Here is a 22135-nt window from a genome sequence, read left to right as displayed (position 1 = left end):
TCCAGTGAAGATCAGACCAGTAAAAAGCTTTGCTTGCTTCTGAGGCAGAAGGAAGGGCTCTAATTTTAGTGTAACTTCTCTAACCCAAGTTACAAAATATGAGACCTGAAATAATTTAACAAAATAAATGTTGATTAGCACTGCTCTGCTGGTTTTACAAGGTGCATTTGTTGTAGTGACTGCATCTGGACGGCTTGAAGTTAGTAATGGTGGCTTGTAGGTCACCAATCTGAATCTAGCCTGGTTCGGGAGTGATTTTAAAGTTAATGCTATAGGATGCCCATTCAATTACACATCAAAACTACCACTAATTTACATCTTAGTTGGTACCAAACTGAGTTTGGTACCAACTGAATTCCCTAAACCCTAAATTCCCTTCTGGATGCTAGTTAGTCCTTATTCTTGCTTCTCTTCCCATTCCCCAAATGTCAGGCTGTTGACAGGGTAGTGTGCTCCTGTTCTGAGAATTAACAGGACTTTTTCCTTCAGGGCCATTAGTCTGGCACCGTACACCATTCTTAAACGCTATTATAAAGAAAAATTAAAGAGAAAAAATACCCATATGTAAGTTTATGGGCTGGAATTAATTGAACAGTACTATCACCCATGAAGTATATGTATGGAGTCATAGGTAAGCAGTCATGCTTTGTAGCACTATATCTGAATCTTCTAGCAATTGCTTTCCTCATCTTGTGAACTTTGATATTTCTCTTAAATGCGAAGAGTTATGTCTAACCTTGGGTCTGCTCCTGTGGAACTTGAATTGAAAACAATGGAAGCCTTGCAGGTGCATCAAAGGGCAGCAATTGACCCAGAGTCTTTGTTTTTTATTTTAATTTTTAACTTGGTGCAGTAAATCACTGAAACTTCTGGGCTATTGCAGGGAAACTACTGTAGTGAACCATTGGACCTCTACAGTTATCTACACAGCCAGGAAATTGGCACATCGCTGGCGTTATTCTACATCACATGGGCAGAGGCGCTTGAGGCGAGAGGTAGTTATAAGAAAGCAGATTTAATATTCCAGGAAGGGCTTCAGCGCAGGGCTGAGCCTCAAGACAAACTACAGTCCCATCACAGGTAAAACTTGCCCCTGGAATGAAGAGAAATGGATTTGTTTTGTATGGCTTTGAATAGGCAACCTGCATAGTGAAATTCACACTGACTTTTTTGCATTTCCTCAGGCAGTTTCAGGCCCGGGTCTCTCGACAGACCCTGCTGGGACTTGAGCAAGATGAGGAGGAGGAGGAGTTGGATCTTCCTGTTATCACTGAAACCCAAAGGAGCTCACTGGCAGAACTGAAAGGCAAGGGGAAGAAAAATGTGAGAGCCCCAATCAGTCGAGTAGGAGATGCTCTTAAAGGTAAGTTCGGCTGGTCAATCCTCATGTTTATTGAAAAACAGTAATCTTGTGATGTCAAAAATACACTTGAGTATAGTATGCAAATAGCTGACACTGGTAGCTAAGTGTTCCTGTTATACCAATAAAATAAAAACCAGCAGGATCTTATTAAAGGGGAAAAGGCAGAATGCCATATTTATTGTGAATACAGAAAGAATCATAGAAAGCAGTTAGTTATAGTTATAACATTCCATTCAATTTCATATTTATTCACACACACACACACACACACACACACTCACACACGTACGTTCTGCAAGGTTGTTATCATAGTTACCAGCCTTGGCATGACCTGGACTTGAGGAGGGAGCAGGGCCTTGTCAGATGCTCATCTGATGCTCCTGGAAGTTGGTTTGCAGAATCAGACCCCAAAGTTCTCACTTTCTAGAGTCCATTTTTATAGGAATTTCTTCCTATGCCAGTCTATGGGAATTGCTTCATCATGCTGTTGCTGAATCAATCAGCAGATGGCACATTCCTGACAGCTCCGTGCTGCCAGATGTTATCTTGTTCTTTGGTTCTCCCATTCTTGAGGCTGTTGGGTGGATTCCAGTCTGCCCTCCGGGGGTCCTCTGGTTATTTCCACTTGACGCCTTCTTCAGCCGATGGGCACTGGATTCTTAGGCTGGCACCTCCCTGATCGTTCAGTTATTATCCACACCAAGCATCCATCCACATACATCCTCTATCTCTATTTTAATCACAATTGTTAACAAAGCGAGATGAATACAACAAAAGGGCGGGGAGTCTCTGGGTGCTGTTCCTGTTGTTACAGAGTATTGCTTTGAGTCTCTCTCTGTGTGAGTAGTTGTTACAAAAAATTTCTTTGAGAACAGACTCTTCTCGGCCTTCAACACAATTAGCAGCTTGCAAGTTTCACACACAGAGGGAGAGAAACGGTACCAAAAACCAAGAGACCTCTTAATTAGCAATACCCTGGAATTTAAACAATGGGGAATCAAATTCATTTGTGATTTTAATACAGAACTTCTTTAATGTGATCCAACATTCCTAATATTATTCATATACAACTTGTCTCCTTTTTACATCTAGCTGCAAACCGAGGCCGAAGCTTCCAGAACTCAACATCTCAACAGGTGTCAAATGGCCCAAATTTTGCTGTGTTTGATGAAAACACAGCCTCAGTCTCCAGAGCTGAGCTTCCTATACTTACACCACAGCCATGGGCAGCACCCCCAACAGGAAGGGCCAAAGAAAACGAACTGAAGGCAGGACCATGGAACTCAGGCAGGGTAAGGAGTGGCAAGGCTGGTTGGCTAAAATAGGAGGAGGGAGGGTATAAGAGCAGGTGATTTTTTCCCAGTTTCTTTCAAATTAAGTCTACGCATGCTATATATGAAGTCAAACTTACCTCCCTCCTTTAGGATTTAGCTTTATTGTAACTCGCATAACAATAACAAAAGCCTCAACCTAAGATTGCTTCCTAAGCCAGGCTATTTCTATAACTTCCTATCTCCACATCTCTGCTTCCAGCCCCTTAACTCCACTGATTTATAAGAAAGCTCCCCTTGCCACTGTGAAATCAACAGATATCTGCTGAGTCTAATCCTTGCTAATAAGAAGGTGCAACAGAAGAGCTAGGGCGGTGTGGAAAGGAGAGAGAGAGAAGCTGGCCAAGGGTGGGGTAGGAAAAGGGGTGGGAGGAAAGTTTGTGTGTGTGTGTGTGTGTGTGTGTGTATATATACACACACACACACACACACACACACACACACACACACACACACACACACACACAAATTTTGGTTAGTCCAGTGTATGAGATGAGAGCAAAGCAGAAGATTAATTAGCTGCAGCTAAATTGGCTTAGTGCAGCACAACCTGTGGAACAGCTTGAGGATGTGGTTGTGCAGCCTTTTATATACATGGGAAGGTGGTCAGAAACATTCCACAGGTCTGGTGTCTGGAGAACTGAGACTTAGAGTGGTGACAGTCAAGAGGATGCACCAAAAGCATCAAGAAGGTATTGAGGAGAAGTTGCATCGAGGCAGTACTCTAGCAATGTAGGAGGCTTGCAGACAGACAGGGAGAGGTGGGTGGAAAAGGGGTTGTGCTTCAGGCTGCTCCTCTTTGAAAAGAAGCAGTTTAGTCTCAGATGCTAGCTGAGAGCAGCTGAAATGAAGTCAAAAGTTTGTTTATATAGGTACTTATGGCCTCCATCACTCCAATACCAGAAAGAAAAGGAGTACTTGTGGCACCTTAGAGACTAACCAATTTATTTGAGCATAAGCTTTCGTGAGCTACAGCATCTGATGAAGTGAGCTGTAGCTCATGAAAGCTTATGCTCAAATAAATTGATTAGTCTCTAAGGTGCCACAAGTACTCCTTTTCTTTTTGCGAATACAGACTAACACAGCTGCTACTCTGAAACCCGTCCAATACCAGAGTGACTTGAGCAGAGCAGATGGAGAGAATAGATGTGGAAGAGTCAAAGGGCAGTAGAGAATATGATCACCTGAGTATTATCAGAGTGAAAGTGGTTAGAAATCAAACAACTGAGAAGGAAAAGTAGGAAAGAGCAAAGGACACAACTTATGGGAACCCTGAGAAAAGAATTGCCACTAGTTAAAGGGCAATTTGATTAAGAGAATGAAATGTGATTGCATAGCTAGCATGTTGGTCCAAGTGAATGGAGTGTGGTTTACAGTATCTGAAGCTTTTAATTAGGGCTGTTGATTAATCACAGTTAACTCATGCGATTAACTCAAAAAAATTAATTGCACTGTTACACAAAGAATAACAATTGAAATGTATTAAATATTTTTGGATGTTTTTCCACATTTTTCAAATATATTTATTTCTATTACAACACAGAATACAAAGTGTACAGTGCTCACTTTGTTATTATTTTTTATTACAAATATTTACATTGTAAAAATGATAAAGAAAAGACAAAGTATTTTTCAATTTGCCTCATACAAGTACCGCAGTGCAATCTCTTTATCCTGAAAGTGTAACTTACAGATGTAGATTTTTGTTTTGTTTTGTGTTTTGTTACATAACTGCACTCAAAACCAAAACAATGTAAAACTTTAGCACCTACAAGTCTACTCAGTCCTACTTCTTTTTCAGCCAATCACTAAGACAAATAAGTTTGTTTACATTTATGGGAGATACTACTGCCTGCTTCTTTTTACAATGTCACCTGAAAGTGAGAACAGGCTTTCGCATGTCACTTTTGCAGCCAGCATTGCAAGGTATTTATGTGCCAGTGATGCTAAACATTCGTATGCCCCTTCCTGCTTCAGTCACAATTCCAGAGGTCATGCTGATGCTCGTTTAAAAAAAAAATGCGTTAATTAAATTTGTAACGTATTTGTAAATGAACTCCTTTGGGGAGAATTGTATGTCTCCTGCTCTGTTTTACCCGCATTCTGCCATATATTTCATGTTATAGCAGTCTGACCCAGCACATGTTCGTTTTCAGAACACTTTCAGTGCAGATTTGACCAAAGAAAGTACCAATGTGAGATTTCTAAAAATAGCTATAGCACTCGACCCAAGGTTTAAGAATCTGAAGTGCCTTCCAAAATCTGAGAGGGAGGAGGTGTGGAGCATGCTTTCAGAAGTCTTAAAAGAGCAATACTCCAATGCGGAAACTAGAGAAACCACACCACCAAAAAAGAAAATCAACCTTCTGCTGGTGGTACCTGACACAGATGATGAAAACGAACATGCATCGGTCTGCTCTGCTTTGGATCGTTATCAAGCAGAACCCATCATCAGCATGGATGCATGTCCTCTGGAATTGTGACTGAAGCAGGAAGGGGCATGTGAACGTTTAGCTCATCTGGCACGTAAATATCTTGCAATGCCGGCTACAACAGTGCCATGCGACCGCCTCTTCTCACTGTCCGGTGACATAAACAAGAAGTGCAACTGAGAGGTATTGTAGGTACTAAAGCTTTATTTTTGAATGCAGTTATTTTTTTGTACATAATTCTACATTTGTAAGTTCAACTTTCATGATAGAAATTGCAGTACAGTACTTGTATGAGGTGAATTGAAAAATACTATTTCATTTTTTTACAGTGCAAATATTTGTAATAAAAAATAAAGGGTGTACTGTACACTATCGTACTACAAATCAATATATTTGAAAATATAGAAAACATCTGAAAGTATTTAAATAAACAATAGAATACTGTTTATTTAAATACTTAACAGCGTGATCGATAGCGATTAATTTTTTTAATTGCTTGACAGCCCTATTCTTAATTGTCAAGGGAAATGAGAAGGAAGAAGGGTTGCTAACTTGATGCTTTCTTTGACTTCCTGTTCATAATCTGCAAGGGAGGAAAATGGGGAAGTCAGGAAGCACTCAGATGAGAGCAGAGATTATGCTGCTGAAGTATTGGGGCAATCTTAAGCGAAAAGTGGGTGGAAGAGGAGGAAAAAAATAAGATACTGACTTGGTAGTGAGGATTCTCAGCATCTCTGGAAATGAGATAGAAGTAAAAAAGAAAGGGCATATGTCATTGTTTTTCAAGGCATTGATGGCCATTTGGAAATTTTGTAACTTGACTGCATAGCAGAAGGAAACTGAAGTGCTGGAGAAATATGGAGTTTTATGGAGGCAGGATTTTTAAGGAGTAAGGAATGAGTTGTCATTGCAGACATCAAAAAGTCTGGGCAGAGAAGGAGAACAAATCAGCCTGTGGGGGTGTTTAAGAATGAATCTTTAAGCTGCTAACATTGGGTTTCTGCTCCCTCAGCGTCCTCGCAGTAACATGAACTCTGGTGTAGAGGTGCCCTGTATGCTGCCCAGTTTTACCCCATATGTGGAAGAGTCTGCACAGCAACAAGTCATGTGAGTTTCTATCTCCTCAGAAGGCTTGTACAGTAACTCCTCGCTTAGCATTGTAGTTATGTTCCTGAAAAATGCGACTTTAAGTGAAACGATGTTAAGCAAATCCAATTTCCCCATAAGAATTAATGTAAATAGGGGGGTTAGGTTCCAGAGAAATTTTTTTCACCAGACAAAAGATTATATTAGATTATAATATAATATAATATATGTATACACAGTATACGTTTTAAACAATTTAATACTGTACACGGCAATGATGACTGTGAATCTTGATTGAGGTGGTGGAGTCAGAGGGTGGAAGACGGTGGGATATTTCCCAGGGGATGCCTTACTGCTAAATGATGAACTAGAACTCAGCTAAGTCCTCAAGGGTTAACATATTGTTGTTAATGTAACCTCATGCTCTACAAGGCAGCACCAATGGAGGGAGGGGAGACAGCATGGCAGAGACAGAGACACACACCCTGTGTGTGTGTGTGAGAGAGAGAGATGTGCATTGCCCCTTAAAGTATGCTGACCCCACTCTAAGTATACTGCCTTTTTAAGTAGATCAGGAAGTTGAGACACAGGGAACTTAGGGCAGCGGGGAGCTGATACGGGGGCTGCTGGTCCACCGTGGTTCCAAGACCCCACCAGCTTGCTGCAAAGGGTGCTCTTTCTGCAAGAGTGGACAAAGCAGGTGGCTGCCAAACAACATTATAAGGAAGCATTGCACAATTTTAAATGAGCATGTTCCTTAATTGATCAGGGACGACTTTAAGTGAGGAGTTACTGTAGTGGGAGCTGGCAGAGTTAGGGAGAAGGACACAGCTGCCTTGAATTCTCAAAAGTCTACTTCATAAGTCTATGGCCTTTTTGTCTGTGTGGTGGTAGGGAGCAGCCAAGTCTGATTCAGGTTTGTAGCTATGTTTCCTAGTGTTTTTTGGAACTTTAGAGTCAGCTTAAAAGGGAGTTTTCTTTTGAGAAAAGCTTTTAAAAAGTTTGCATGACAAGTATGGAGGAGTATGTTACTTGGCTTGAATCTAGCTTCCTGCTTGTGCATTGCTCACTAAGATGCCTGTAAATTGCTCTGTTTTTCTCACTTCATAAATGAGGAAAAAAATAAAAAAAAATGTTGAGGTTGCTTACCTCTTTCTGGAGAAGGTGACTGGTGTTAGTTATGCTTGCCCACAACTATCTTGCAGTGGGGAAAGTGAGTGGAACATTGCTTCTTTTTGACTATGTATAAAATACAAATGCAAGAGCATCAAGGGCTTGATTGCAGCACAGCTTTTCCCTAATTCAAAGGGCTTGTCTACACGGTGTGAACAATGCTGCATTAATGCTCTCTAGGGAACTTTTAGTGTCCTCCATCAGAGTCTACACGGGCCAGTTAGATTCCATGCACAAAATGTTGATGCACATTAGAATTCACACCCCACTGTTGTGCATTACTGCACTGTGTAGCTAAGCCCATAGTTTTGTATATTGTGCATGGAATCTAAGCCATGCCCTGGAACCATGCTACCTAGCTGTGTCCAAAAGTGTATCCTAATCCAAGAACACGTTTATAACAAGGTAAGGTCCTGTCTATGCTAAAGACCTAAACATATCTTACCTGTTATGGGAGTCGCCTGGTACTATATAGTTGGGCCCCCTGACATGATTGTTTTGTATAGTATAGGTTGAATCTTTGCTGTTTGCACAGTATGGTCCTGTCTACACTTAAAGGGAACAGAGAAATATTTTAAATATGGTTCCACCTAAATTAGCTTTTTAAGTGGTTTGGCCAGTCAGTCTGGATGAGGCTATACCTTATGGGAACAGTTTAGAAAAGTCTGTCTTGTTTTGTCCATGCTGTGGGCATTGGCCCGCCCCAAACTATGCTTGAAAGAGTTTAACTGGAACGATGTTTACATAGTGAAAAATAGAATGTGAAAGCTTGGGGTAAAAGGGTCCTAAATAGGTTTAGGTGACTCTTTTTAACAAATTGGCCAAACCCAACTGTGAGGCCTATATCTTTCATGCTTCAAAATCTTCATGCTGGCCTCAGGATTCTCTCAGTTTAGTACTTTCTTAATGTGAAAACGTAAGTTTTAACTTTCCGCATTAGGATCTTTTCCACAGAACGCTTCACTAGAATTTCAATAGCATCATCTTACACAGAGTTAAACAGGTTTCACAAATTCAGTTGTTCACAAGTCTGCATTGACTGTGTGGTGACGGTTGCAACTGTTGTCCTAAGGCTGGCTTTTCTTGCTTAGATAATAAAATGAGAGTGGTGGGAGGTGATTGGTGACAAGAAGATGCAGATGGCAAATGCATCCATAAGGGTCTTGGGGGCTAAAGGCAAAAACTCGCACTCTAAAACATGTGTTACATAGCAGGTGTATACTATTTGACTGGGGCTTGTGTTCATTACCACTTACCCATAGGTGTCTACTTATAAATTTTCTGACATTCCATTCCTTTCTGTTGCCTTTCCTGTTTCATGAGCTGATTTATGTTGCCCATAGGCTGTCCTGAACTTAAATGGATCCTTTGAGATTATCCATACTTCCACCCATGCTCCCATCTCTGGGGACTATGTGCTGAATGTTAATTATCTTTTGTTCTCTTAGTACTCCCTGCAAAATTGAGTCCAGCATAAATCATGTTTTAAGTGCTCGGAAGCCTGGGAAGGAAGTGGATCCACTACAACGGGTGCAAAACCATCAACAGGACGCTCAGGAGAAGAAAGAGGTTGCAATGTATTGTAAAGAGAGAGTTTACGCTGGAGTAGAGGAGTTCTCCTTGGAAGAGATCCGAGCTGAAATATATAGAAAGAAAGCAAAAAAGAGAAGGGAAGGTATGCATCAAAAGGGATGACCTGAAGTTTCTTCAGATTGATTCAGAAAACTACACTTGCAGTTCCCATTAGGTGTGGCAGCCTTCCTTATTGCCACTGGTGAAGAAGGCAAAGCATCAGGTAGGACTGTTGCTTCGCACCTGTTGATACTAAGAGTAGAAAACCAGCAACCAGGGACTGAGAAGACTTATGTGGCGGTCTATAATGGGAAGGGCAGTGGGGAGGGGAAAAAGAGGTTCACTGGCTCATCGGTGTTAACAGATGAACCATTGTGGATGAGAGCACTCCTCCTTAAGCTGTTCCTAGAAAGGAATGTGTGCTGTCTGCCTCGACTATAGGGGTTTATCCAGGAACAGCAGGGTTTAAACTGGGTCTGTTTGGTGAATGGGCCTTTTTACCCTACCTGATCCTCTTTGGTTCTGTTAATAGTAGGGCTGTCAATTAATTGCGATTAACTCAAAAAAATTAATCGTGATTAAAAAAATTAATCGCTGTTTTAATTGCAATGTTAAACAATAGAATACCAATTGAAATATTTTGGATGTTTTTCTACATTTTCATGTATATTCTATGTTGTAATTGAATCCAAAATGTATATTTTTGATTACAAATATTAGCACTGTAAAAATGTTAAAAGAAATAGTATTTTTCAAGTCACCTCATACAAGTAGTGTAGTGCAACCTCTTCGTCCTGAAAGTGCAACTTACAAATGTAGATTTTTGATTTTTTATTTATTTTTATTTATTTATTTATTTTTTTGGTAACATAACTGCACTCAAAACCAGAACAATGTAAAACTTTAGAGCCTAGAAGTCCACTCCGTCCAGCTTCTTGTTCAGCCAATCGCTAAGACAAACAAGTTTGTTTACATTTACAGGAGATAATGCTGCCCTCTTCTTATTTACAGTGGCACCAGCAAGTGAGAACAGACATTTGCATGGCACTTCTGTAGCTGGCGTTGCAAAGTATTTACATGCAAGATATGCTAAACATTCGTATGCCCCTTCATGCTTTGGCCATCATTCCAGAGGACATGCTTTCATGCTGATGACTCTCTCGTTTTAAGGGGGAAAAAGAAAAACTGTTAATTATATTTGTGACTGAACTCCTGGGGGGAGAATTGTATGTCCCCTGCTCTGTTTTACCTGCATTCTGCCATATATTTCATGTTATAGCAGTCTTGGATGATGACCCAGCACATGTTCATTTTAAAAACACTTTCACTGCAGATTTGACAAAACGCAAAGAAGGTACCAATGTGAGATTTCTAAAAATAGCTACAGCACTCGACACAAGGTTTAAGAATCTGAAGCGCCTTCCAAAATCTGAGCGGGACAAGGTGTGGAGCATGCTTTCAGAAATCTTAAAAGAGCAACACTCCAATGCGGAAACTACAGAAGCCGAACCCTCAGAAAAGAAAATCTGCTGGTGGCATCTGACTCAGATAATGAAAATGAACATGCGTCGGTTTGCACTACTTTGTATTGTTATTGCGCAGAACCCATCATCAGCTTGGTCGCATGTCCTCTGGAATGGTGGTTGAAGCATGAACGGACATGAGAATCTTTAGCGCATCTGGCGTGTAAATATGTTGCGACGCTTGCTACAACAGTGCCATGAGAGTGTCTGCCTGTTCTCACTTTCAGATGACATGGTAAACAAGAAGCAGGCTGCATTATCTCCTGCAAAAGTAAACAAACTTACTTGTCTGAGCAATTGGCTGAATAAGAAGTAGGACTGAGTGCAGTTGTAGGCTCTAAAATTTTATATTTTATTTTTGAATGCAGTTTTTCTGTACATAACTCTACATTTGTAAGTTCAACTTTCACGATAGAGATTGCACTACAGTACTTGTATTAGGTAAATTGAAAAATACTGTATTTTTGATTACAAGTATTTGCACTGTAAAAAAACAAGAAATAAAGTGAGCACTGTACACTTTGTATTCTGTGTTGTAATTAAAATCAATATATTTGAAAGTGTGTAGAAAACACCCAAAATATTTAAATAAATGGTATTTTATTATTGTTTAACAGTGCAATTAGTCATGGTTAATTTTTTTTAATCGCTTGACAGCCCTAGTTAGTAGCCTAAATAAATACCACTCCCCGGGAAGTAGGATGGGGAAACTTTTTCTTTACAAGAGGATCTGGTGTCTGTTACTGGGGGCGTGCAGAGTTTGGGCTTGGCTACAGGGTTACTCATAAGGAATACATAATACTTTAATTAAGCTTTCCTTCTTTAGATGAGTTTCATGCCATAGCACAGCAGACCGCAGAGATGCAGAGGCGGATTGAAGAGCTGGAGAAGAAGCTAAAGGAGAAAGATGATGACCAGCAGAAGAGAACATCTGAGCAGGTATCTTCTTCCTTGTTCATTTGTGCTAATGGCCTACCTGTATGAAGGCAGATGAAAGCTCTAATGGAATAGTGACCCCTCTGTTTTTTATCTTGCTAGTACAGTTTCCTCCCTCTTACTCTGAAGGGATATTTAAATGTTTGGTATAAATAACTCATAGGGCCACCACCCTAATAACTGAAAGATGAGAGAAATATTGTTTTCTATATTTTTTTCAGTTTATTTTAACTACGATGGATAAAAATTAATGGCTTTAAAAAATCTGACTCTTATTTAAATCTGATTTTTTATTTTATCTTATTTTTTCCCCTTTTAAAACTAAATTTAACAACCTACGTTAAGGCCCGAGCTTCTATTAAAATTTGTGTAAATAAAAATATGCTAAATGCAAGAGCCCACCTCAAGCTTATTTACTTAAAGGCTTCTTTTTACATATTGAATTGGAAGAAAACATTTTTCACTTCTGATGTCAACCCTTATAAATGTGGCACAGTCTGTCATATGCTGCGCTAAATTTCTATATAATTTTCAGTCCTAAAAGTGAAGTGAGTGTTGGTGTGTTAACTTTTTTCCAAATGTTAGTAATTTGCTGGAAAGTTTAGCTGAAATACTTTTCTTATGTATCCAATGCATTAAGTTAGTTTTTAACTAGAAATAAAAATGCTGTTTAAAAATGCCCAAACAGAATTCTAATGTCCATCCAAATACAGCGAGACACAAATTATGAATAAACAGTTAATTATCTAGTAAATACACTTTCTAACCATGCACTTTATTTCATTTATTCACACTCTTAATTTCTATACTAAGCTATGTAATTGCTCAAATAAATGTGTGTAGTTAGGCTGTATCCTCCTGGCTAACCAAGTACCAAATTTAGTGTAAAAACTAGATGTAATTGTAAATAATAAAATCAGCACATCGTTATTGTACCAACCAATGAGAATGAACCTTTCTTTAGAAAAATAAAGTGCATACAGGAAGCATGATTGAAATTTGTTTCAAATAAGTTATCTGCTTTCTGATTTAAATCATCATTAAAATCGATCTACCCTGACTTTAGCTACACAGAGTGCTATCCCATACAGTTTTGGAAGTCGGTAGTATGGCTTGCGAGTAACTCACTGAGTGCTGTCTCTCTCCCCTCTGCCACTCCCCCTTTCATGGTCAAAGCCAACAGAAGAGAGGGAGCCTGCAAGAATGGAATCTGTTTTGGTGGGAGCTTCAGAGCCTCTTGAAGCAGGAGAAGTTGCTTTCCCCAGCGCAGTAGCACTCACTGCAGAATCTCTTGTGAAAAAACTGACTGGATTGCAAAGGTAGTGCGCGATTTGCTTTGGGAGCAGGAGGTGGAGAGTCTCTGCCTCAGCGTGGTTTTCTTTGCTTTTTTTAGTATGTGTCACTTTCTGGGAAGCCTGTTTTTAGTTTTTCCTCATGTTTTTTCCAAAAACATCATACCTCAAAATATACCCTGATCTCGGTATTGGCCTCTGAACAGAATCAGGTATCTGTCTTCAGAGGATTTTAATAATTTTTCTGAGAAGAGTAATGTTTAGCGTTATAGCTGAGTTCAGCTTGCTCATCTACTAAGTATAGTTGGGGGGGCTGCATGCATGTATTAAAAACTTGCCTATATTTTGTTCACAGTGAGTCCCAGTTAGCAGAAAATGCTCAGCAGCACGAACAGCTGTGCTCTAAGGGTAAGTTCTGTTTGCATTGATACCATTTTGAGAGACGGCTATGCTGATGGGAAGTAGTCATTCAAATGAATAGCTGAATTGTGTGGATTAGAATAGCGAAAAGAACATGCTTAACTGGCGTTGGTCTTGTTCAGGAGTCTCACATGCTCATTGTGCTGTTGATTATTTAAAGAGACTTTCAAATCTAATAATTTTAATAGCTGAGGATCCTTTCTTCTTTTCCTGAGTACAGTTCTAGAGTTTCATACTCTCTTTGAGACTGATATCAGTTTAGAGTGCCTTCTGGAGGAGCTGGTAGTATTCTATAGTTGGACTGCTGTAGGTAAGAATGCTTTTTCTCAGATCTTGTGTACTCTACTTGTTCCTGAAAGGGCGTAGGCTGACTAAATTATCTTCTTGATGGTCAGGTATGAGATTACTATTCCTTATTGACAGAAATAACCCACCCTCTAGCTGGGCGCTCAGAAATCTAGAGAGACAATGTGTTTTTGGATGACCAGGATGAGCAGAAAGTTGAGATCACACTTAAGAAAAAAGGTACAAGCTATAAAGAAAATTCCAGACAGAGCACACTGACTCGTGAAGAACCATGCTTTTACTCTCTGAGTTTCTTTAACATGGCAAAACCAAATGATCTTAACACTATAAGCCACTATTGTGTTTTAAATGGGATGCTTTTAAGCATGAGTCCAAATACTTCCTGCTAGGACAGGCACTTTGAGCTGTCTTATATGGGTCTGAAGCACCATTGTATGTGCTGTGCAGGAGTATTTGTCTATTACCCAGTCTTTGTTTTTAATTCCAGATGCAGATCTCCCTCCTTCACTGGATCCTACTACATTTTTCTCCATATTTGATGAATCGTCTGCTTCAGAAAACCAGAATGTCAGGTTATAGAATCACTGAAACATATACATAGTAAATTGCCTAGACTACCCCCATACCACTTCCTCTACAGCACAATTATTCATGACAGTATTCCTTTTTATGTATTGTCTAGTTTTGTCTCACTGCTCTTGGGAGACTCCACAGCCTCATGGTCAGGAAAACAATTCCCCAATATTCATCCTAAATCTTTCTTTTATTGATTTCACACAATTATTCTCTTCTCTTCTCACGGTGCATCTTCTGTCCATACCCCTACCCCTACTACCTTAACAAGATTGTCTCCATTCTTGGTAAGTAGTTTATTGTGTTGGTTTGTAGTTCTAACCTAAAAAGGAAGCAAAGTGGTCTTGAAGTGTTGAGTGAATTAAGTCTCTTGAGGAGAAAAATTATTTTTATCAATATTTAATGCAATGTCACTTTTGTTTAGTCATCCTGCAGGCCACCCACAGAAAAGTGCCCGACGTCCCCTTGCTGTTCGTAAACCTTCAGATAGTATCACCGCCAAGGAAAACATACCGCCAGAAGTCTGCGTAAGGAGAAATTTCCTCTGTCAGCTCGAGAAGGAGGTGTAGAATGTAATATTGCCAAACTTGGTGATGGTATGATAGAAGGACTAATGAGTCCTTGATGGAAACAAGCAGTACCATACTTTTTCTGAAAGGGATCCCTAGGTTTTCTCTTTCGTTTGCGAGCCATTTTCATCTGTGACTTTCAGGTCACACTGCAAGACTTGGGTTTTTTTTAGCTTTCTCAAGATGTAGCTGATCAGGAGATGAGTGCAGATTTTTTGGGGTGAAGGGATGCTTTAAAAAACACTAAAGCATCATGCAGTTATGGCATGTTAATGACCATTTCTTATACAACTTTAACAGACCTAGTCCTTGCTTCAGCATTTACAGTCTAATTGGACAAACATGGAATGCAGACAAAAGGAAAGGAGGATTGACGTGAACAAAAATCACTTGTATAGCAAGCAAACCATAAAAGTTCTGATGATTTTTAAAGTAGGGAGTGAGATGTGGGGGGGAGGACACTGCACAGAAATGGAAGTTGGTGACAGAAAATAAGGCTATAAAAGTGGGCATAGTGAAGATAACTGATGCGTGGTTAGAAACAGAATGGAAAAGGCATTAAGGTGAGAGGGCAAGACGGGAAACAGTTTTAAAAAAAAAAAAAAAAAAAAAAGCAAGAAGAGACAAGGTACAAACTGGGGAGTGAGGGATAACAAGTCAGAGGGCAGAGTTGAGCAGGATCTTAGCAGTCAAGGTGAGTTTGAACTTTATGCAGAAGTAGGTAATGAGCAAGTGAAGGGATTTGAGAAAGGAAGATAAATTAGGATGGCCAAAGATGTGATTAAGGGTGAATGCTGGATAGATTGAAGAGGAGAAAGGTGAATATCAGTGAAAATGGAGTAGATGACTACAGGAGTTCATGTGATACATAATCATGATGTGAACCATGGCTTGGCTGAAGAGAGGCTGAGGTAGGGGCATTTTTGTGTTTTTTGGCAGTGTGATAGAGAAAGAAGCATTTAGATTTGGTGAGCGCCAAGATGTCGAGGGAAGAGTAAAAGAGACCCTCAAAGTTGCAACTTTGAGCGATAGGAATAAGACTGGATTTGTCCCCAATGATGGAGAAAGTAGGCAGGGCAGCGTCTAAAGAAAGATGAGAAGTTTAGTTTTTGCTATGTGTAACTGGTGAGAGATCTCTGAGGAGGTATGGGAGCCTGTACAGAAAAGGTAGAAGGGTAAAAATAACAATGGTTGTACATGTAGGCAACCAGAAGGCTAATGGAAAGGAGAAAAGACTGGCCTTTAGGGCAGTGTTTCCTGTATCATGGGTCATGTGTGTCCTCTTCTGCTCCCGCTTACCCTGAGCAGCAGGCAGTGACAAGGGCAGCAGGATCCAGATGGAGGCAGCAGCCAGAGCCAGTGAGCAGTCAGTCAGCAGCCTTTCTCTGCCCTGCACATTGCCTGGAGGCTGCTTCCTTCGTGCAGCTGCTGCCTGGATCCTGTTCTCACTTCCAAGGGGCAGCAGAGTGGGGAGCAGGATCTGGGAAGCAGCAACAGTACAGAGGAAGCAGCTGGAGCTAGCAAGCAGACAACACCCTGGTGGGGACAGTGGCCTGGCCATGGGAAAGAGGGTATCCAGCTAGGGGCTGCAGGAGGGGGTAGGGTTGAGGAGAGTAAGGGGTTGTGAGGGGGAGCAGGGGCTGGACAGCTTTGAAGCAAGGTGGAGGAGGAGGGGATATGAGGAAGTAGGAGCAATGGGGGCCCTCAAAAGACAAAAATGCATTTGGGTCACCTTTATTAAAAAGTTTAGGAACCACTGCCTTAGGGCATGCCCAAAAAGGAAGACTGAGGAAATCTTTCTCCTGAGGCAATACTAATTACAAAGGCTTGGTTAGCAAGGTAGGAGAGTAGGGAATGGACAGTCCTGAAGTCCAAAGAAACTGAGGGTCTCAAGGAGAAATGGGGCGAGTGGTTGTGTCAAAGGTTCAGGGAGTTGCAGGTGAATGATTATTAAGAAGAGATCTTTGGGATTTGGAATGCGGAAGTCATTAGTGGCTTTGAGGGCTGTCTGTCTTGAGTTGGGAAGGATTTTAATGTTTGACATACTTTTGATTTTTAACTTTTTATAATGTGCCTACAGAGCATACACAGCTTTAGATGGAAATAAATTTTATTCCATGATCACCTTACTAGTCACTGAAATTCACCCGCTTCCCAGGTGAATGGTAGTAAGCTTTAAACAGTTCTCAGCAACACTATGTTAAACAATAGCTCAGGACAGAAAGAAAATGACATAATTCTAGGTAGGCAGAACTCAGTTACCCAACTGAAACTAAAAGTATGATATAGGAGGAGCATCTGAAGCCTGTGCCAGAGATACCTTTTATCCAAGATCAGAAGAGCCAGAAGGGAAGAGAAGTACAAATTTTGATGATTGTGCAGGGGGAAGAAGGGGATGATCAGATGATTCGACCAGCTATGGGAACAGTATAAACTGGAAAAGGAGTGAGAAAGGGGACAGAGCATTGGAGGAAGTAACATGGGTTTAAAAATTAAAAAGTGAAGACCAATTTTAGTCTTATATTTGTGTATACAGTATAACTTCCATTACGAACACCTCAGGAATGGAAGTTGTTCGTAACTCTGAAATATTCATAACTGAACAAAACATTACGGTGGTTCTTTCAAAACTTTGAAACTTTACTGTGCAGAAGAAAAATGCTGCTTTCCCTTTTATTTTTTTAGTAGTTTAACACAGTACTGTACTGTATTTGCTTTTTTTTGGTCTCTGCTGCTGTCTGACTTTTCGTACTACTTGTTCCAAATGAGGTGTGTGATTGCCTGGTCAGTTCGTAACTCTGAGGTTCTACTGTAAACTGTCAGAAAGCAGAATGATATACAATTTGCATTATTAATCAGCATAAATACCAAGGACATCCAGTAGTCTGCCATGTGGAAGTTTTCAGGAAGGAAGCTAAGAATGAGTAACAAGTTATGTTACTTCTTGTGCTTTTTGTGTTGGAGAGTAGGGGGAGGTAGATATCTTCAGAGGTTTTTTTATATGTGACAGGCTTTTTAATAGAAACTGTTCAAGACCAAAAATAAAACAAAATCCAGAGGCTGGGTGGTAGCTGTCACCTAATTTGTTCTGCTTTCTACTTGTTTCAGGATGAGCTCCATGGAATTGAACCCTTAGCTGAAGATGCAATTTTGACTGGCTCCTACAAGAACAAAACCCTTTGCCCCAGCCCAGAAGATACCTGTGACTTTGTTAGGGCTGCCCACTTGGCATCCACTCCCTTCCATGGTGTAGTGGCACAGAGAATCCAACCTCCTACCAACCCAGAGAGTACCCTGAAGGAAGAGTGTCCAGAGCCTAAGAGCACATCTCTGAGCCAGCAAATCCCTATTTGTGAGGGTATCTACAATGAAACTCTCTGCATTAAGAAGCTGAGGTAATTCTCTGTGGATCACATCTCCATCAAATACCTTATGCCCGTTTTTCCTGTTTGAGTCTTTGGTTGCTGGGAGTCTCTCTCCAAAGATTAGATGTAACAATTATTCTTAGTAGAGCCAGGTGTACTTAGCACACCATTTTTCCAGCTCAGTCCAGGATTTGGGTTGCATTTTGCCATTCTTTGAGATGTTACACCAATAAAATAGAAGTCAGTGTTCAGCCAACAGTCACAGCATTGCTGAAATGTTTAACTTCATGCTCTGTGTATCTAAATTAAAGCTGAGTAAAAATTTTAGCCAAAAAGATTAGAGGGGATAACCAATTCCTGTTATATTTCAGGGTTTCCTACTCTCTTGTTAATATATTAATGGTTTGGCTCATGAGGACTTGTCCAGTCTCCATTTCAGGATGAAAAGGGGATTGTGAATTCATTCAGTGTTTACTGGGGATGTCTGGCATATTTTTGTAGTTAAGGGATTGGCATCCAGGCACCACAGCAGCTGGAAAGTTCAGGAGCTGATAGTCTTCTCATTTACAGCCCAATTATGGAAGCAAGTCAGGAAGACACCCGTTCCTCTGGTTCATCTGTTTCCTCAGCCTCCTCTCTTACACACATCTCCACTATTAAATACCTGCATATTCCTGAGAAACTGGAATTGGCTCAGAGCCTGCCTGTTGAAATGGCTAGTGACACTGGAGGCAGTGAAGACACTACTAGTAAGTACCAAGTCTGAATTTCACTTGAGACAACGTGTCTTAGATTTGAGCTCAGTTGCAGACTCTTCAGTATGTATGTCCTGTATTCTTCTGTACTTTGTGTAAATGTCTCATTGGCTTTATGGTTTTATATGCTTAAGTCTATGCAGTGAGCTGTGATATCCTGTCTTATAACTAGGCTAAGCAACAGTGTGAGGGATATAAATAAAACAAATTTGAAGGATGTTAATATTAAATGGATAGAGGGATCATTTAAGGTAATATAATGGAATATAATTGGATGAAATTAAGAAATTGGAAAAATTAGGGCTCTTCTACACACGAAAACTAATTCAGAATAAGGTAGGGTCTAAATTTAAAGCACATTAACTATTCCTGATTAACTCCTTGTGTGGACATTTTTAGTCTGGAATAACTCTCTGTAGACAACCATTAGCTTGAATGGCAGGGAAAGCTTCCTTACAGGAAGATCTTTTTGGGTGCAGAACAGTCTTCTCAGGAAAGTAGTCAGTGTCATAGTTTGGGATATTGAAAAGGCCATCATCCAACTTGAAATCTAAACAGATTTTGGAAATGCCTTAAACTTGCCCTTTAAGTTCTGCTTCAACTTTTTTTTGCTTTTACAATCACAACTTCCTGTTTTCTGAATGTTTTTCCTCCCTTGTTGGTGTGGAAAACGCAAACTATGAGGACTGATTGTATAGAGTCACTTCGATTGCTTTCCTCTTCTAGTCGAAATGGCTGCAGTAATTGAAAGAAATTTTTCTTCTATAGACAAGGTGAATAAGGTAATATCTTTCAGTGGCCCAACTTCTATTTGGTGAGAGAGACAAGCTTTCGAGCCACACAGAGCTCTTCTTCAGGTACCTTTCCCAGACCTGAAGAAGAGCTCTGTGTGGCTCGAAATCTTCTCTCTCTTCCCCTGCCCCCACCAATAGAAGTTGGGCCACTAAAAGATATTACCTCATCCACCTTATCTCTTGTATATCCTGGGACTAACATGTCTACAACTACACTTTTCTTCTAGAGTCAGAGTAATCTCATATGTTGTAATAAGCCAAAATTTGCGATATTGTGGGTATGTATAGCTATGTACCTAAATCCATATTAAGTGGCTATATTTTGTAGTGTTGAGCATCCATATCTCCCATTTAATTTCAGGAAGAAGCATGTACGTTGACTGTTACCCTTCAGTTAGTGGATAGTAAATTTACTAGCATACTAAGTTGTAAACTGGGAATGATCCTTCATTAGCATAGGTCATTTAGGGTACGTTTGGTGGGGTCTCTGAGCCAGTGTTCCAGCCCAAGCCCGAACATCTATGCCTCAATTAAACAGCTCCTTAGCCTAAGTCAGTTGGCACAGGCCAGTTGCAGGTTTTAACTGTAGCGTAGGCATACCTAAAATCTGTTCCCAGTAAGCCTTTTGTGATAACTGTCCGTTTCTAGAATTAGGCATCACTGTTTAAAAGGTATCCCCAGGATGTGAGATGAAAGTGTGGATGGGAAAAGAATCCTGTCAAGATAAGATATTTTTGAAATGTTTCAAATGGATCCATGAAATACCAATCTTTTTGTAAGGAAATCCTTTGTACTTACATTAACAGGAATGCAAAGGTTGCAAGGCTTGCTTGGGAATTTAAAGCTAGATACTGTTTTAAGCCACAGTCCTGCAAATTAGACTCACAAATTAGATTCACACAAGCAGTTCTTTCCACTTGTGTGGAATCCCTGGTGAAGTCGGGGGTTCTGAATTGGCGCACGGGCTCATCCATGCACATTCAGTATGCAGGATCAGAGCCTAAATCTTTATATCTTCCACTGGAAAAACTGCCTTATAATGAAGGTACAAAAGGTGAATTTTACTCCAAATGACTGAGGTGTGGTAGCTCCTGAATTATACTAATTGCTGAATAGTTATTGAATAAAAACACAATCATTTCCATAGAAGTTTAATACTCCTATAAAATTGGGCCTCAATAGTTTTCTTCATGACACTCTAATTTCAGAGTGATCAAAGATTGTTTGTTTGTTTTTGGAAGCATAAATTAGAATTGGTGCCAGTGAGCTCAGTAGAGCACTGGAAAATATTAAATGCCCTTCTGAAGTCTAATGTTTCAGAGGCCGTTTGGATCTGTGTGGCAATGCATGATTATCAGGAAAGACAACTGTATTCAAAACCGTCTAGTTCTGTCTAGTTCTTCTGTTGTATAGAACTATTCCTAATTACAGGTGGTCAATTTTTCTCTCCATCGTTCTCTCAAACAGTTTCAAAACTATTTCTCTTTCAGCTAAATAGAACTATTGAATAGACTTTTTTTTTTCCTTCAGAATTTACTCTTTATATTCCAGTAAATAGCAGTGGGTAGAGGAATCTCAGCCCATATCTTTGCACTTCTCCTGTATACTTGCACTGTAGAATGGAAAATGTCAAGATTCATGACTAAGACTCAAGCAGCCACTGTTCCAGGTGCACCGGCAGCTGCTGGGGCAGTCTAAAGCCACTGTGGCCCTCCCCTTTCCCCCCAGCAGCAGAGTTTGGGTTTGGCAGGGGGTTGGGGCTCTGGGCGGCACTTACGTGGGGGGCTCCCCAGAAGCGGCGACATCCCCCTCGCTCAGCTGCTAGGCAAGGCGGAGGCTCATAAGAATGGCCATACTGGGTCAGACCAAAGGTCCATCCAGCCCAGTATCCTGTTTACCGACGGTGGCCAATGCCAGGTGCCCCAAAGGGAGTGAACCTAACAGGTAATGATCAAGTAGTCTCTCTCCTGCCATCCATCTCCACCCTCTGACAAACGGAGGCTAGGGACACCATTCCTTACCCATCCTGGCTAATAGCCATTAATGGACTTAACCTCCATGAATTTATCTAGTTCTTTTAAACCCTGTTTTAGTCCTAGCCTTCACAACCTCCTCAGGCAAGGAGTTCCACAGGTTGACTGTGAGCTGTGTGAAGAACAACTTCCTTTTATTTGTTTTAAACCTGCTGCCCATTAATTTCATTTGGTGGCCCCTAGTTCTTATCTTATGGAAACAAGTAAATAACTTTTCCTTATTCACTTTCTCCACACCACTCATGATTTTATATACCTCTATCATATCCCCCCTTAGTCTCCTCTTTTCCAAGATGAAAAGTCCTAGTCTCTTTAATCTCCCCTCATATGGGACCCGTTCCAAACCCCTAATCATTTTAGTTGCCCTTCTGTGAACCTTTTCTAATGCCAGTATATCTTTTTAGAGATGAGGAGACCACATCTGTACGCAGTATTCAAAATGTGGGTGTACATGGATTTATATAAGGGCAATAAAATATTCTCTGTCCCTTTTTTAATGATTCCTAACATCCTGTCTGCTTTTTTGACTGCCGCTGCAAACTGCGTGGCCATCTTCAGAGAACTATCCACGATGACTCCAAGATCTCTTTCCTGATTAGTTGTAGCTAAATT

The 22135-nt window shown here is 40.4% G+C and overlaps 1 protein-coding gene across 1 annotated transcript in view; it reads left to right on the top strand.

Annotated features, from left to right (window-relative positions):
* BUB1B (BUB1 mitotic checkpoint serine/threonine kinase B) overlaps positions 1 to 22135 on the top strand; it is a 38185-nt gene that overhangs the window by 4495 nt on the left and 11555 nt on the right. Inside the window, exons 5-16 of the mRNA XM_074955707.1 lie at positions 884 to 1080; positions 1185 to 1363; positions 2456 to 2655; positions 6139 to 6233; positions 8834 to 9060; positions 11307 to 11419; positions 12593 to 12735; positions 13064 to 13116; positions 13922 to 14006; positions 14432 to 14534; positions 17685 to 17971; positions 18512 to 18690. Coding sequence (XP_074811808.1) covers positions 884 to 1080; positions 1185 to 1363; positions 2456 to 2655; positions 6139 to 6233; positions 8834 to 9060; positions 11307 to 11419; positions 12593 to 12735; positions 13064 to 13116; positions 13922 to 14006; positions 14432 to 14534; positions 17685 to 17971; positions 18512 to 18690 — 1861 coding nt within the window. The remainder of the gene's footprint in view (positions 1 to 883; positions 1081 to 1184; positions 1364 to 2455; positions 2656 to 6138; positions 6234 to 8833; positions 9061 to 11306; positions 11420 to 12592; positions 12736 to 13063; positions 13117 to 13921; positions 14007 to 14431; positions 14535 to 17684; positions 17972 to 18511; positions 18691 to 22135) is intronic.

This window comes from Natator depressus, chromosome 6 (genome assembly GCF_965152275.1).
Source record: "Natator depressus isolate rNatDep1 chromosome 6, rNatDep2.hap1, whole genome shotgun sequence".
NCBI classification, from domain to species: Eukaryota; Metazoa; Chordata; order Testudines; family Cheloniidae; genus Natator; species Natator depressus.
Note: the sequence above shows the minus strand (reverse complement) of the source record. Positions and strands in the feature narration are given on the sequence as shown.